Source organism: Pleurodeles waltl, chromosome 9 (assembly GCF_031143425.1).
Source record: "Pleurodeles waltl isolate 20211129_DDA chromosome 9, aPleWal1.hap1.20221129, whole genome shotgun sequence".
In the NCBI taxonomy this organism is placed as follows: domain Eukaryota; kingdom Metazoa; phylum Chordata; class Amphibia; order Caudata; family Salamandridae; genus Pleurodeles; species Pleurodeles waltl.
The window spans coordinates 21,725,038-21,738,313 of NC_090448.1; the positions used below are offsets into that span (position 1 = coordinate 21,725,038).

The window sequence follows — 13,276 nt, forward strand, 5'->3', positions numbered from 1 at the left end:
TACTGAATGCCGAGTCACTTGGATTCACCCTGGACACGAAGCTCACTGTCACGGAAGACATTGCCCAAAAAAGCAAAGAAAGACTGGGTTTTGTAAAGATAGTGAAACTGTTTCTTCCAGAAAGGAACTTCAGAACTGCTTTTCAAGCCCTCATACGCTTGTATCCAGATTGTTGCAATGCCCTGTTACATGGCTTCCCAGCTCCACACAATGGCATCCTAAACGCAGCAGCAGGTCTCACCCAGAGCAGAAAAAATATGATCACATCACCCCCCTGCCTGATGGAATTCCATTGGCTCATTTTGCTGACCCGCCCATCTTTAAAAAAAAAACTAGCTGCATCATTTACGAAGCCATCACAGCAAGGACCCCCACTTGTCTTGCAAGCAAGCTCTCCACCTCTGGTGACTCTCACACACGCACAGCCTGGGCATCACCGGACTGGAGACTAAAAAGTGTAAAAAAAGAAATAAACAAGGCAGAAGGCCTTTTCCATATATGGACCCAGGACAACATTCTTGTATCCATTGGGACTGCTCAAATGCTGCTTCAATTTCGAAAAGTGTTGAAGGCTTAGCTCTTTAAAGCGGTGGTTCCCAACCTTTTGTATTCTGTGGACCCCCACTTTATCATTACTGGAATCTGGGGACCCCCACTTAATCATTAATGGGATTCGGGGACTCCCCACCAAGTCATTACTGAAAGCTGGGGACCTAATATGTTAATATTACTTAATTTTCTAAGCCGTCAGGGACCCCCCGAGGAGGCTTGGCGGACCCCCAGTGGTCCCAGGACCACAGGTTGGGATCCACTACTTTAAAGAGCACTATTTCACAAGGCGATAACCCTCCATAACCCAGTTACCTCTCCTATCACTGGTTGGCTGTTCCTTTGCCTTTGACCTTGAGCAGCACCCGCTGCTGTTTTTCTAGGTTTGTGCTATAGAAATATTACATACATACATATAAAGTCTAGAAATCATGGTTAACAACTTACAATTAACAAGTGAAGGTCTGAAAAGGAGTTGCACTGTATTTCACATGCAGTACTCTTAGGACATCAAATGAAGGAAATCTTGGTGTTCCAGTTTTAATATTCTTAAATAATCCTGCAGTGCCACTGAAAAGCTGAGAAAAAGACAACTTTGTCCCTCAGTCATTGCAATTAGAGGCGTGTGAAATATGCTTAATTTGCTGTAGTGTAATTACATATACTTTTTGTAGAATTACATACAATGAAAATTCATCCTTTTGTGCAGTATTTTAGAAGAAAATGTGTCCTCACGGGAATATTTATGCAATGATGCATTTTGCTCGACACATTTTCTGCAAAGAAACAAAAGCACTGTGAACAACAGCCGCTCGCGTTGTGACGCTATCCTGCATTTCGGGTAATTATTTACTGAAAATGGCACTTTCACTATTAATATCTACTGAAATGGTGTGTAATTGAGAAAACTGGTATAATGGTACAGTTTTAGGAATTTCTCGTTACAATCATAATGAAAAATTCACAAATTTTACACAAATTAGCCCAGTGTCATTTCTGCTCGAAACTATGTTTTTTTTTAAATTTACAGATTATGCGTACAATAATGGATCGTGTGAGGAATGAAGCCCTCGCATTATTATAAGGAGATATTTGTGTTTTCGCTGCATGTGAACAATATGCACGCCTCTTAGGCGTAACTACCATTGGTGCAGCAGGTGTAGTGGCACCGAGACCCAGAGCACCGACGGGCGCTTTGAACCTTAGCAATGCTGGATTTTATTGCCCCAAGAGCAGTCACAGGGGCCATTCTCCATACTTGCTCCAGACCCAAGACATCCTTGCTACGTCACTTCCCTTAGGTTGGCTCAGCCTTTCATCCTTCTGGCCTTCAGGCTGAACTCAGTGTCTGCAGCAGGATACAGCCCACTGAGCTATCTTCTTGTCTTGGGAACCTCTTCTGGTCAGGAGGTTGAGTGGATACGTTTGTGACATGATGGAGGGAGATACATATTACACAGCAGCAGAATAGATGTGACATGTTTCGGATGTGTGGACAGTACATGACATATTGTGGGAGGGCTCTGCCTCTGTCCTGTGACGTGTGAAAGATGCTGGGACTGAGTGCAGCTGTGTCTGCGGAAGGACTGTTTATTCTTGCAGAACTTGTCTGTGAAAGGCCTGGCTGCTGTGAAAGGAATGTGTGACCCACTGACCCGGAAACTGTTACAGGCAGGATCTGTTGCAGAGATATGGCTGTGCAGTAATCCAGGCCACCCTAGACCCCATCAAACCTCAGCCTGTGGCAGGTGAGGCACTTTCAGAGAGTGCACTGAGGGGGAACTCTTAAAAAAAAGAGAACTTCAGCCTTTCACGTTTTTGTGGTAGATCTTCAGGGAACCCTGAGGTGCGCCAGTCATGGGGGAGAAGAGCCAATCACATATCAGCATAGGTCCCACTCAAGAGACCCCAGAGGGTGTGCAAAATGGATAGAGGTAGAGTCATTCAAGCCATCATCACCAGCAGGTTGGGCTACGGTAACTCTCTTTACACAGGAATCACTGCAGGCTTCCTGAAGAGACTACAGACAATAGAAAGCTCAGTGGCAAGACTCATCCTTGGCCTCTTCTGATGGACTCACATCACCCCACACTTCAAAAAGCGACACTGGCTCCAGATCCAGGGGAGATGCCAGCTAAAGATGCTGACCCACGCATACGTAGCCTTGCACACGAAGGATCAGCACACATCAACAAACTAATGACCTTCCACCAACTGACCAGACACCTGCAATTTGGCTCCATCTTCCTCGCACACACCCCCTGATCTGCTGATCCAACAGAGGAGGACGTTCCTTCTCCATTCTGTAGATATAGTTTGTAACAACTTTCCCCTGCACTTCACGAATGCTGCATCCCTCGAGGAATTCAGAAAAGGACTCAAGACATGGTTGTTCAAATTAACAGAGCACCGCGAAGCAGCTAGCAATTCCAGTGTCTTGAGACCCTCACAGGTGATTTGCTGCGCTTTATAAATCCTGATCGATCGATTCAAATGTCAGGGTGAGCCCCACCTAGGACCCACAGTCCTGGCACTTTGCTGGGATACACCTGGACCAGGGGTCCTTAAGGATGGCCCACCATTGTTGGGGAAAAGTAATTTACATGTCATGGTAAGCCCTTATCAGGACCCCCTAGAAAGTTGGCCGGAAAGAATGGGATAGAGTCATTCACATGCCAGGGTGAAGCCCACCTTGGATCCCCACTCTCAGAGGTTGGGCACAGAGGGAAGGAGTAGTCATTCACATTATCAGAATAAGCCTGGTCCGGGAGCCCTGTAGGATGGACCAATGGGGCAGGAGCCAGGTCCCTCACACGTCATGGTAAATGCTTCTCAAGACCCCCCAGAAGGTGGGCCAGAAAAGATGTGATAGAGTCATCCCTCCCTGGAGGGTCCAGGAGATGTCTAGGACAGCCCCTTGGCCTAGCTCTCAAGCTCTCCGGGGGTCTTGGCTTTAGGCCTCATTCAAGCGCTTTCTTTATCAGCAGGTAGAATGTAGTTGGGGGCAGGCGGGCAACACCCAGTGGGCTGAGAGAGCGCTTCAGATCTAATCCCCCACCCCTCCCAGTCTCTATGGTCTGGGCTGAGTCAGGAACCCGGGATGCCAAGTCTCATGGAGTGCTCTGACCTGCTCGTTTATAGCAAATCAAGCCCTCGTTTTCCCCCCGATCCCCTGCTGCTCCTGGACTCTCTGCCTAATCGTGAAATCTGCATTAAAGAGGAAAAACAAAGCATGGTGTTTACACCCCTTTCAACAGCCAGGGTTCCGGGGAACAGGTTCCGGTCTCGGAATGACATCCTGTGATTCTGGGCAGATCCCTGAATCTCCCTGAGCCTAAATGGCACAGGATGTGTCCTTGTGTAACGTATCTGGCCTTCAGGTCAAGTTCACGCTTTATAAAACTGCAAAAAAAAACTCCCTCTGAAATACAATCACACCTCGTCCATTTTAGCCCCTGTGTTCATCTCTTCATTAAACTGTATGATGCCATAAAGCCCCTACTGTCATCTAATGCCTTTCAATTTATCTCAAGGAAACAGAAACAAAAGCATGGAATTACTTCCTTGAAAGTATAAGGCTAATCATAATAGCTTATAGTCAGGGCCACTGAAATTATGCAATTGTATGGTCGTGGCAATTTTCATATAATTATAGATTTGCCACATAATCCATCATTGGCCGCATAATCTGCAGATTTTAACAAAAAAATGTTTCTAGCTCAAACAGTTCAAAGGTTAATAGAAAAGCAGCGGTGCGTGTTGGTGCACAGTGAACGGCCCTTTGGAGCCCTGGACTTGTCACCTTTTTGTTGCTGAGTGTGAAATGTGGGTATTAACCTAGTACAGATAAAGTGCAACCAATGCCTAGAGTGGGTTATCAAGATAACAATAATGAAATTATACTATTACAAAATGTGCTGCATTATGCCGTATAATTTGCTTTTTCTTGCTGCAATTATTAGTCAACCCTCTCCTGCCGCATAATTCCACTGGCCCTGCCTATAATATACTCAACTAACTGCTACCCTTGATTTCAATTAGTAGTGTGCAATTCAGCTTATTCCCTCATCAGCGGTAGTATGTTCCACATAAGTGTAATTCCAATACAGTACATTTGGTACATCAAACAAAGGTTTTAATGAAAGTTAGTGTTGCAAAGGCTACAGGGTACGAGACGAAAACGTTTAAAACACAATGAAACACATTTTAAAGATAAAGCTACAGAAATCGTAACTTTTCCTAAATAATGCATTACATCATATTAATTGTTGTGATTATTCAAGTATAACATGTTTATTCAAATGCACCTTAAGTGGCGTAGAACTCTCTTACGGCGCTGCCAGGGATAGGGATCAAACAGTCCCACATTCAGCAGGAAGCTGGACATCTAGCCCTTCTGAGGAGTCCACAGCCACAAAGCGTGTTTGTCGTGGCTCCGAAAACCCTTGCACCGTGGCTGTCTCTTAATAGAAACTTTGTATTAGGTGAATGACAACGATGGATGAGTAAAGTTGAGTAGAACATTATATGCAGATGTTCAGTCTCACAATGTGTTCTTTGGTTAGAATGGATCTACCTATGTTTGCACGATTGTACACTCATTAGAATAAATGTACGATTGTTTAGGCTCAGTTCCTATGTGCCAAATATTTAACAAAGTGGACTTCCTACCTGTTTCTTTATGCAATCCCATCTCGTGGTCTTTGGGTAATAACCATAGCTACAGAATTTGCCTTGGTGATGGCTTTGTTGAGCACTGTTTCTAGTGTAGCATTTATATACCAGTTTCTACCTCTAATGATGCCTCCAGGTTCTTTTGGGAGGTCGAGTAAGCATCTTCTTGGGTTCAGGACAATCAAGAAAAGCCACTTTTACGTAGGTACATCAGGTCCATATAGAAGTAAAATATGGTACCCATAGGGAACTGGTTGACACCACTTGTACATGAGCCTGTGGGACCCACTCTGGAATAGAGTATGCTACATCCCAGTCTTTTCTTGTTTTGTCAAAGTCGCTAAAGACAGAGGCCCTCATTACAACCTTGACGGGTGGCTGAATGCGGCCACACTCCCGCCGCGGCCATCAGGAGATCCCCGCTGGGCCGGCTGGCGGACACCTGGTTTCCGCCCACTGGCCCACTGGGGATCTCGGCCGCAACACAGGAGTCGGCTCCAAATGGAGCCGGCGGTGTTGCGGCCGTGCGACGGGTACAGTTGCACCCGTCGCACTTTTCACTGTCTGCATAGCGGCGCGGTCATAATGCCCCTGGAAGCACCGCCAGCCTGTTGGCGGTGCTTCCGTCGAAACAGCTCTGGCGGTCTTTGACCGACAGTGTTGTAATGACCCCCAGGATGTCTTTTGGGGACAAAAAGTCCCTCGCATGGCTCTTCACGGTGTTCTGCACTGCCTTTGTTGTTTTTTCCAGGTACAGTCTTTTCCTTCAGTGAGCCCAACAATCCATCACCATCACTGATGCACCTCCATGTGGCATAGCTTTAGACCCCAGAGAATCGCTCTAAAGGCGAGACAGCACTCAGTGTCCAGGCTTTGGGGGATTGGTGGCAGTGACCGACTGATTCCTACTGAAGACACAATCCTTTTTGCCTATCTTTTCTGTGGAACAGAGGGCCAGCTCCATATCAAAATGTTTGCACATGTTCCTTAAACATGTATTTACACATGATTAGGATATGTGTGAAAGGATAAGGAGACTTGAGAGGAGACGTGATTCAGGGTTAAAATCTCCCTGGTTACCGCTCTTCTGCCAGAGGGGGAACTGAGCATGGAACAAAAATCCTGTTGGAAGCTGTTCAAGAAGAACCCTGTCTAGCTGAAGGGGGTTACTGGACAACATCTTACTGAGAAGAGGCTGCCTGGAGGGAGCTGAGCAGCCCAACTGCACGAGGACTTGTGGAAGATGTATCTGTGAAGTCTGTCCTGCTGCAGAACGCAACGTCACCTACATCTGTCTGCATCACTCAGAGCCCAGGGGAAGGATTAACACTGGAGGAAAGCCGGGGCCTGTCCCTGTTTGTCTCCTCGAGCTTTGGCAACAAACTCGGTTCTATCACCTGGCCTGGGAGTTTCTAACGGGTAACGAAGTGAGGCCACAATGAGTCTGTAACTGTATCTAAATCCGTTGCATAGGTGCACGGATATATTGATTTCACCTTTAGGTCCCTGTCTCCACTTCTGCTTTCAATGAGGACTGTGCACACCTGAGTCCATGCCCCAGTACTCTGGGCATCCTCCCCCACTGTGAAAATCCAACTGTGACTCATGGCTTCAGAGGCACAGAGCTGCAAATGTGGCAGTTCCAATGTGAAATCCACACTAATGCACTCACAGAGTTTGCTGAATGTGGGATGCAAAGCAGCCCAATGGTTACCCTCAGTGAAGAGTTACTTGAGCATACTCTGCTAGCATGTGGATAGGGTTTGACAACTTGTCTCATCCATGGCCAAAAGAACATGCAAAGTAACAACTGCAGAGAATGATCTTTTGTGCAGGATGCCACACCAAAAGGGTGTCATGGTAAGATTTCCAGAACAGATTTGTACAGGTTTTTTGTTGGAAATGCACTCTGAACATGACAGATTTCAGTTAATCAAAACTCATGCTTGGATGCAAAGCAAAGCCAATCATGCTAGAGGATGGAGGTGAGATTGGTGATGCTCTTGCAAATCCGTACACCTGCAGTGAGCAGGGTGCAGGTGTGCCTTTTACTCACTTAAGGTGATGACGATGCATCTTCAGCTGCCTTCCTGCAAGATCACGAGAGTGCAGCTGCACTAAATGCACACATCTGGGAAAGGAGCAGTGAGGCTGCAGTGTTGATGATGGTTCCTGAAAAGGTGAATTAGTAGCAGGACAAACAAAACTATACAGGAAACCTAGAATAACTTTACTTACTAAACCAGGCCAAAGTGGAACTGAAACCCACCTGTGCTGGATCAAGACTGGATAGCAATGATCATTTTCTGAGTCCTATGCCATAACTCCTACACCTCATAAAATAAAATGGGAATAACAGATATTTGTTTTTGCCAGCATCACTGGTATTCATTTTACTGAACTCAGAAAGATAAAGGGCTGGTCGGGCCTGTTAGAATTTGAACTTTTTACCATAGATCCCTGCAGGGAATGCACAAGTCTACCCAACTTCACACACGAATTCCACTGAAGTGCATTTACTATGCCATCTGTAAATTTCCACTGACATAAATTGAAGCTGAATTTTACTTCCTGTTGTACCATCAATGGGGCTTTTATGGCACTTGGTATTGTATGTAGTGATGCCATCAAAATACTTTATAAGGTGTGTGTGATGTCACTTCCTTTGACAACATCATGAGGACTGTGTTGTTGTTTCCTGTGATGCTATTGAGATGTTTTGTAGGGTGTGTGATGTCATTTCCTTTGAGCACATCATAAGGACTGTGATATTGTTTCCTATGATGCCATTGAGATGTTTATAGGGTGTGTGATGTCACTTTCTGTGATGTCATCGAGCAGCTTCACCTGGTATGCGATGTCATTTCCTATGACAATGTGGCGTGGTTTAATGCAGATTCTGCTATTTCCTGTGATGCCACCTAGGCCTTTCTAGGACATGTGATGTCACTTCCTTTGATGTAATATAGTTTTGCAGTTTGATGTGGTATGTGATATGACTGTACGACGAAACAACGACTGCAAAAAAAACTACTGCCTTAACAACGAGGTCGGAACACCGACCTCGTTGCTACTACTAATGATTTTACCACGAATGCCTTAACAACGATATTTCGTTGTAAAGGCATTCCTGATAAAATCATTAGCAATAGGCACCATTCACCCTACATCCCTCACCCCACCCCCCCAACCCCACCCCAAAACCTAAAACCCCCTGACCCCCCCACCCTCTCCCCAAAACCAAAAACGCCCCACCCCCCAAACCCACCCCAAGACCTAAAACCCCCTGACCTCCCACCCACTCCCCAAAACCAAAAACGTCCCACCCTCCCAACCCCACCCTAAAACCTAAAACCCCCTGACCCCCCACCCACTCCCCAAAACCAAAAACGTCCCACCCCCCCAACCCCACCCCAAAACCTAAAACCCCCTGACCCACACCCACTCCCCAAAACCAAAAACGCCCCACCCCCCCAACCCCACCCCAAAACCTAAAACCCCCTGACCCCCACCCCCTCCCCAAAACCTAAACCCACACTTACCTTCGCCAAGTCCCTTCTTTGTACCTTAACCACGCATGTTCGTTGTTCAGAACATACGTAGTTAAGGCACAAAAAACCGAAGTCGTGGTTAAAAAAAGTGTTGTTGCGCTTTCGTTAACCACGACCTTCGGAAAAAAAAAGTCGTAAAAAAGGATGTTTCCCATGTGATATTACTTCCTATGACAACATAGAGCAGTTTTATGATGTAAGTGATGTTGTTTGCTGTGACAACACTCATATGTGTCATACAGCGTGTGATGTCACTTACCCTATCCCTGTGATTTTGGTGATGTCACCAGCAGTGCCTCTGTCGGGCACATGTTTTCTAATATGGGTAATGTCTGGATGGAACTGATCAGTTTACTGCTGAGAACCACCGTGATGATGTCTCTGCTTCTCTCTTTGCAGGTTGCAAACTGAGAGCCCTCAGAGAAGAAGTCAGGATCTGTGAAGGTAGGCCATCAAATGGTCCGCCTGAACCCCTCTTTATTCTGTGGCCTTCCCTCTGGGATGCTGGGATGCTGCTCTTGTTCTATGCCTGCGCTCCATTCTTGCTGTGTTTCTGGAAGTAGTTGTTAATAACATGCAGTTCTGCAACAGATGACCCTGGCCCGTGCAGTCTTCTCCTAAGGGGGCTTCCTTTCTCACCAACCTTACATGGCCTCCAGATTTATCTGCGCTTTCAGGAGACCATTGCTCACAGCGGCTCTCCCTAGCCTCCACTGACGCTCTCTACCTCTTCTGTGGGGTCTGCTCTGTGCATGCCCCCCGTGTCCACTTGGGTAGGTTCCTGAGTTTCTCCTGGTTGGATCTGCTGTTCAACCACATGTGCTTTGGTGGCCATTCTCCGGACTGCCTTCAATCTTTAGCTACCCCTCTGGAATATGACCTCCTGAACTGGACACAATCCCTCAATGACCTGGATGTGGTCCCCAGAACCTCGACCGTACCTTTACTCTTCTGGCACCAGCTTTCCTCCCGCTCTCACCACAACCCTATCGCTCCATTTCCAGCTTTGAGGCCACACACTACATTTGCTCCACAGGGTCTCCACTGCTTGTTGGCTTTTAAGAATGACCCTCCTCCTGTCCTTCTTCTGCTTTTTGTGTTTTCTGAGTCCAGCTGGAGGGATGTACCCTAGAGTAGGACGAGATAAAGTGCCTCGGTCTGGACTGGCCAACTTAAGCACTACGGAGCATGGTTGCGGGTCCTACCATATCCTCAAGTGAATGTTTTCACCCTTTGTATCCTACATTCTCCATATCTTCTTGCCAGTTCTTGCCTTGCTCCTGGTTGCTCTCTGAGTTTGGGGGTGTCATGCTTTCATTTCATGCATTTTCCTTCTTCTTTTCAAGTTTCTGTTACTCTCTATTTTGTAATAATTTGGGATATATGTGGGAACCTCATTCACTCCAACTGGCGCTCCACGTCATTGTGGATTGTACAGAATGGATGGCAGGGGTAGATCCCTGCTGACCCCTGGCCGAGGTCCCACTCTCTTTACCTGCACAGGTAGGATGCTCCAGGCACTCCCTGGTTTTAGATATGTCTGTGCTATGTTGGCCCCTACTTTCTGTCTGCTTCTCTCCTCTTCACCAGGCTGTGTCCTGGCCTACTCAAAGTAGAGGTCCTTTCTTGAGATTCAGACCCACCCACCCTTGACCCTCTGTACTCATTAATGGGTGGGCATTGAGTCTGTCTTCTAATGCAACCCCCTCCAGACCCTCTTGGTAATCTCAAGATGGGAGGGAGCTCTATGGTGCATAAGCTGCTACCACCCACTTATTATAAAACAAGACATATCTCATCATCCCATGTGGTATTTAAGTGGCTCCCTCTTTGGAGGGGTCCACCCTTGAGTGCAGTGCTGGTACCAACTGCCACGTGCCTTAGGTTCAAGATGGCTTAAAAGTTTGCACCTGAGTCCAACAGAACTTAAGACCTACCCTGTCCAATTGTATGTACAACTTTCCATTCTGAAGTATGTAGTGTAGAACACATACGTAATTCTCGCGTTTAGTGAACGCACACTCCACAATCCCAGCTTTGTGGTTCACTTTGGAAACCACCTGGACAGCAAACCCTTCTTAAAATGTCATCAGATGATTTGATTCTTTTCCCGCATGTGAACAGGTTCATGCTGTTTTGGGCCTTTTTGAAATACTCCATTTGCTTGTGTGGTGATAAACACCTAGTTCTATAGAATAAATAGCCTGTACTTTACTTTCTACATACGAGTTACCATCAAGCCCATGCATTATTCTAATAGTAACATGTGAACATAGGGTTAAAATAAGCAGGGGTATCCTCATGCCCCAGAGTTACAAAAGAAGAAGTTAAGCAGGGGGACCTTGTTGCAAAACAGATTACCTACTTCAAAGCAGAGGGTTGTAGATGTTTACCTCAATCGTTTCTAGGTGAACTGAACCAGGAATACAATTCCCAGAATGCCTTTGATTGCTAAAAGGGAAGCCTCAGACTGGGACATTGTCTCTTAGATGATATGGAGTTTGCTGGTAACAGTAGGGGCTCTCTTAAGTTTCATTTTCTCGGTTACCATTGGAGGAGATAAAAGCAAAAACCTTATGTCCTCAAAACTCCTTATCGGGCTGGTGCCTCTGACCCTCAGCTAAGTTTGGCACTGAGTCTCTCACACTCACCTGAGCATAACACCTGGGGATTCTACCCCACCTCTCCTGCTCTTTAAACAGAACCTGCTTTTCTGAAAGTCCCCTCCAGGCCATCACTGAGATATCACTTCACAGCTTTCTCAGTTCTCGCACAGAACAAGGTTTACCATCTGACTCCATGTCATCAAGTGACAATTTACCAGCCCTGGACTTTCTTTCAAAGAACAACCTAATGCACTGGGGAACTTGCAGCTGCAGTTCACTTGTGTTGAACCAACGGGAGTAATGTTCTTGCCCTGGAAGATCCTGGAAGGATAGACTGAACTTGAAGAAGTTGTCCATCATGATACGAGGTCTTGAGGAAACCTTAAGTCAACCCTGCTCTTTCTAACTGCTAATTCTTATTCGCAGAGGCTCACTTTGACCTGGTGCATTTATCCTTGCAGTCCCAACAATCAACGTGTCCTTCCAGAGAGATGTCCTTATCCAGATCGTGAATGGCTCTAAGGTACGGCCATACATCCTGCGGCTGGAACACAACAATAGTGGTAAACTGCCATCCAGCAACCACAAACTGGTGAGTACCAGGGTCCTTTGCTCTGAGGCCCATGACTGGAGGGCGGGAAAAATCAAAAGAATGCAAAATATGAGCAGATGCTGGATTTATAGGAGTCAAGAGTAGTGGGCCAGGGATTTAATGAACACAAAGTGGTACCATTTCCTTCTGTATGTTCAGGTGGTACATTAGAGTTACTGCCAGCAGTTGCCTTACAGTGGCTCCTTAAAGGCCAAAAGAAGGAGCCACATTTCAGAAAATAACTTTAATTGAGGGGAGAAACCAACTTGCTTCTTGGACAGCTTAACTTCAGTAAGCAACAGTTTTCTTGTTTTTTTGGCAGTAATATATTTTTCAAATAAAAAAGGAAAAATCCCTGATTTAAATTGAATATCAAAATTCACAACTACATATACAAATAATACTGTGTTGATCTGCAAACATATGCTGAATTCTGGCAATTTCCTATCAGAAGCCAGAGGGGATAGGACCTGGGTACTGTTGGTGTATTGTTAACACTGCACAGTTACCCTTTTATTGAGCGTGCACCCTGTTGTCTCTCAGTCCCCCAAATATTCCAAAATGGCAAGGGTGAAGACATGCCTAGGAAGGAATGCAGGGGAGGTTTTGTTTTGAGGGTTGATGGCCCTAACAATGTGTTCATTTACATTATTTCGGAGTCATGAAGAGTTTTAGTTTTTGAAATTAAATTGAACTAAACAAGGTTGTCCTTGTCGCACCAAAAGACTAATGAGGCGGTACCGCCGCCCGCCAGGCGGGAACCGCCATTTGGCCGCTATGCGGCCAAAAGACCGCTGCCGGCATTCCAACTTTCCCACTGGGCCGGCAGGCGCTAACCATGTTAGCGCCCGCCGGCCCAGCGGGAAGGAGGCCTGCAACACAGAAGCTGGCTCCGAATGGAGCCGGCGGTGTTGCGGCCGTGCGACGGGTGCAGTTGCACCCGTCGTGCTTTTCACTGTCTGCTAAGCAGACAGTGAAAAGCCGGCCGGGGCCCTGTTAGGGGGCCCCTGCACTGCCCATGCCAGTGGCATGGGCGGTGCAGGGGCCCCCAGGGGCCCCAAGACACCCGTTACCGTCAGCCTCTTCCTGGCGGTGACAACCGCCAGAAACAGGCTGGCGGTAAGGGGGTCAGAATCCCCATGGCAGCGCTGCTTGCAGCGCTGCCATGGCGGATTCGCCCAGCCGGGGCAAAAACGGCGGGAAACCGCCGGCCCCGGTTTTCTGACCGCGGCTTTACCGCCGCGGTCAGAATGGGCTATGAAGCACCACCAGCCTGTTGACCCCCTAAGTTGTGAAAGGATAAA

At 46.8% G+C, this 13,276-nt stretch overlaps 1 protein-coding gene across 4 annotated transcripts in view; it reads left to right on the forward strand.

The window, feature by feature from the left end:
- The window catches only part of IL17RC (interleukin 17 receptor C), a 167,861-nt gene that overhangs the window by 98,166 nt on the left and 56,419 nt on the right, over nucleotides 1–13,276 (forward strand). For all 4 annotated transcript variants that reach the window (XM_069206157.1, XM_069206158.1, XM_069206160.1 and 1 more), the window contains 2 exons: nucleotides 9,174–9,218; nucleotides 11,842–11,972. In XM_069206157.1, coding sequence (XP_069062258.1) covers nucleotides 9,174–9,218; nucleotides 11,842–11,972 — 176 coding nt within the window. The remainder of the gene's footprint in view (nucleotides 1–9,173; nucleotides 9,219–11,841; nucleotides 11,973–13,276) is intronic.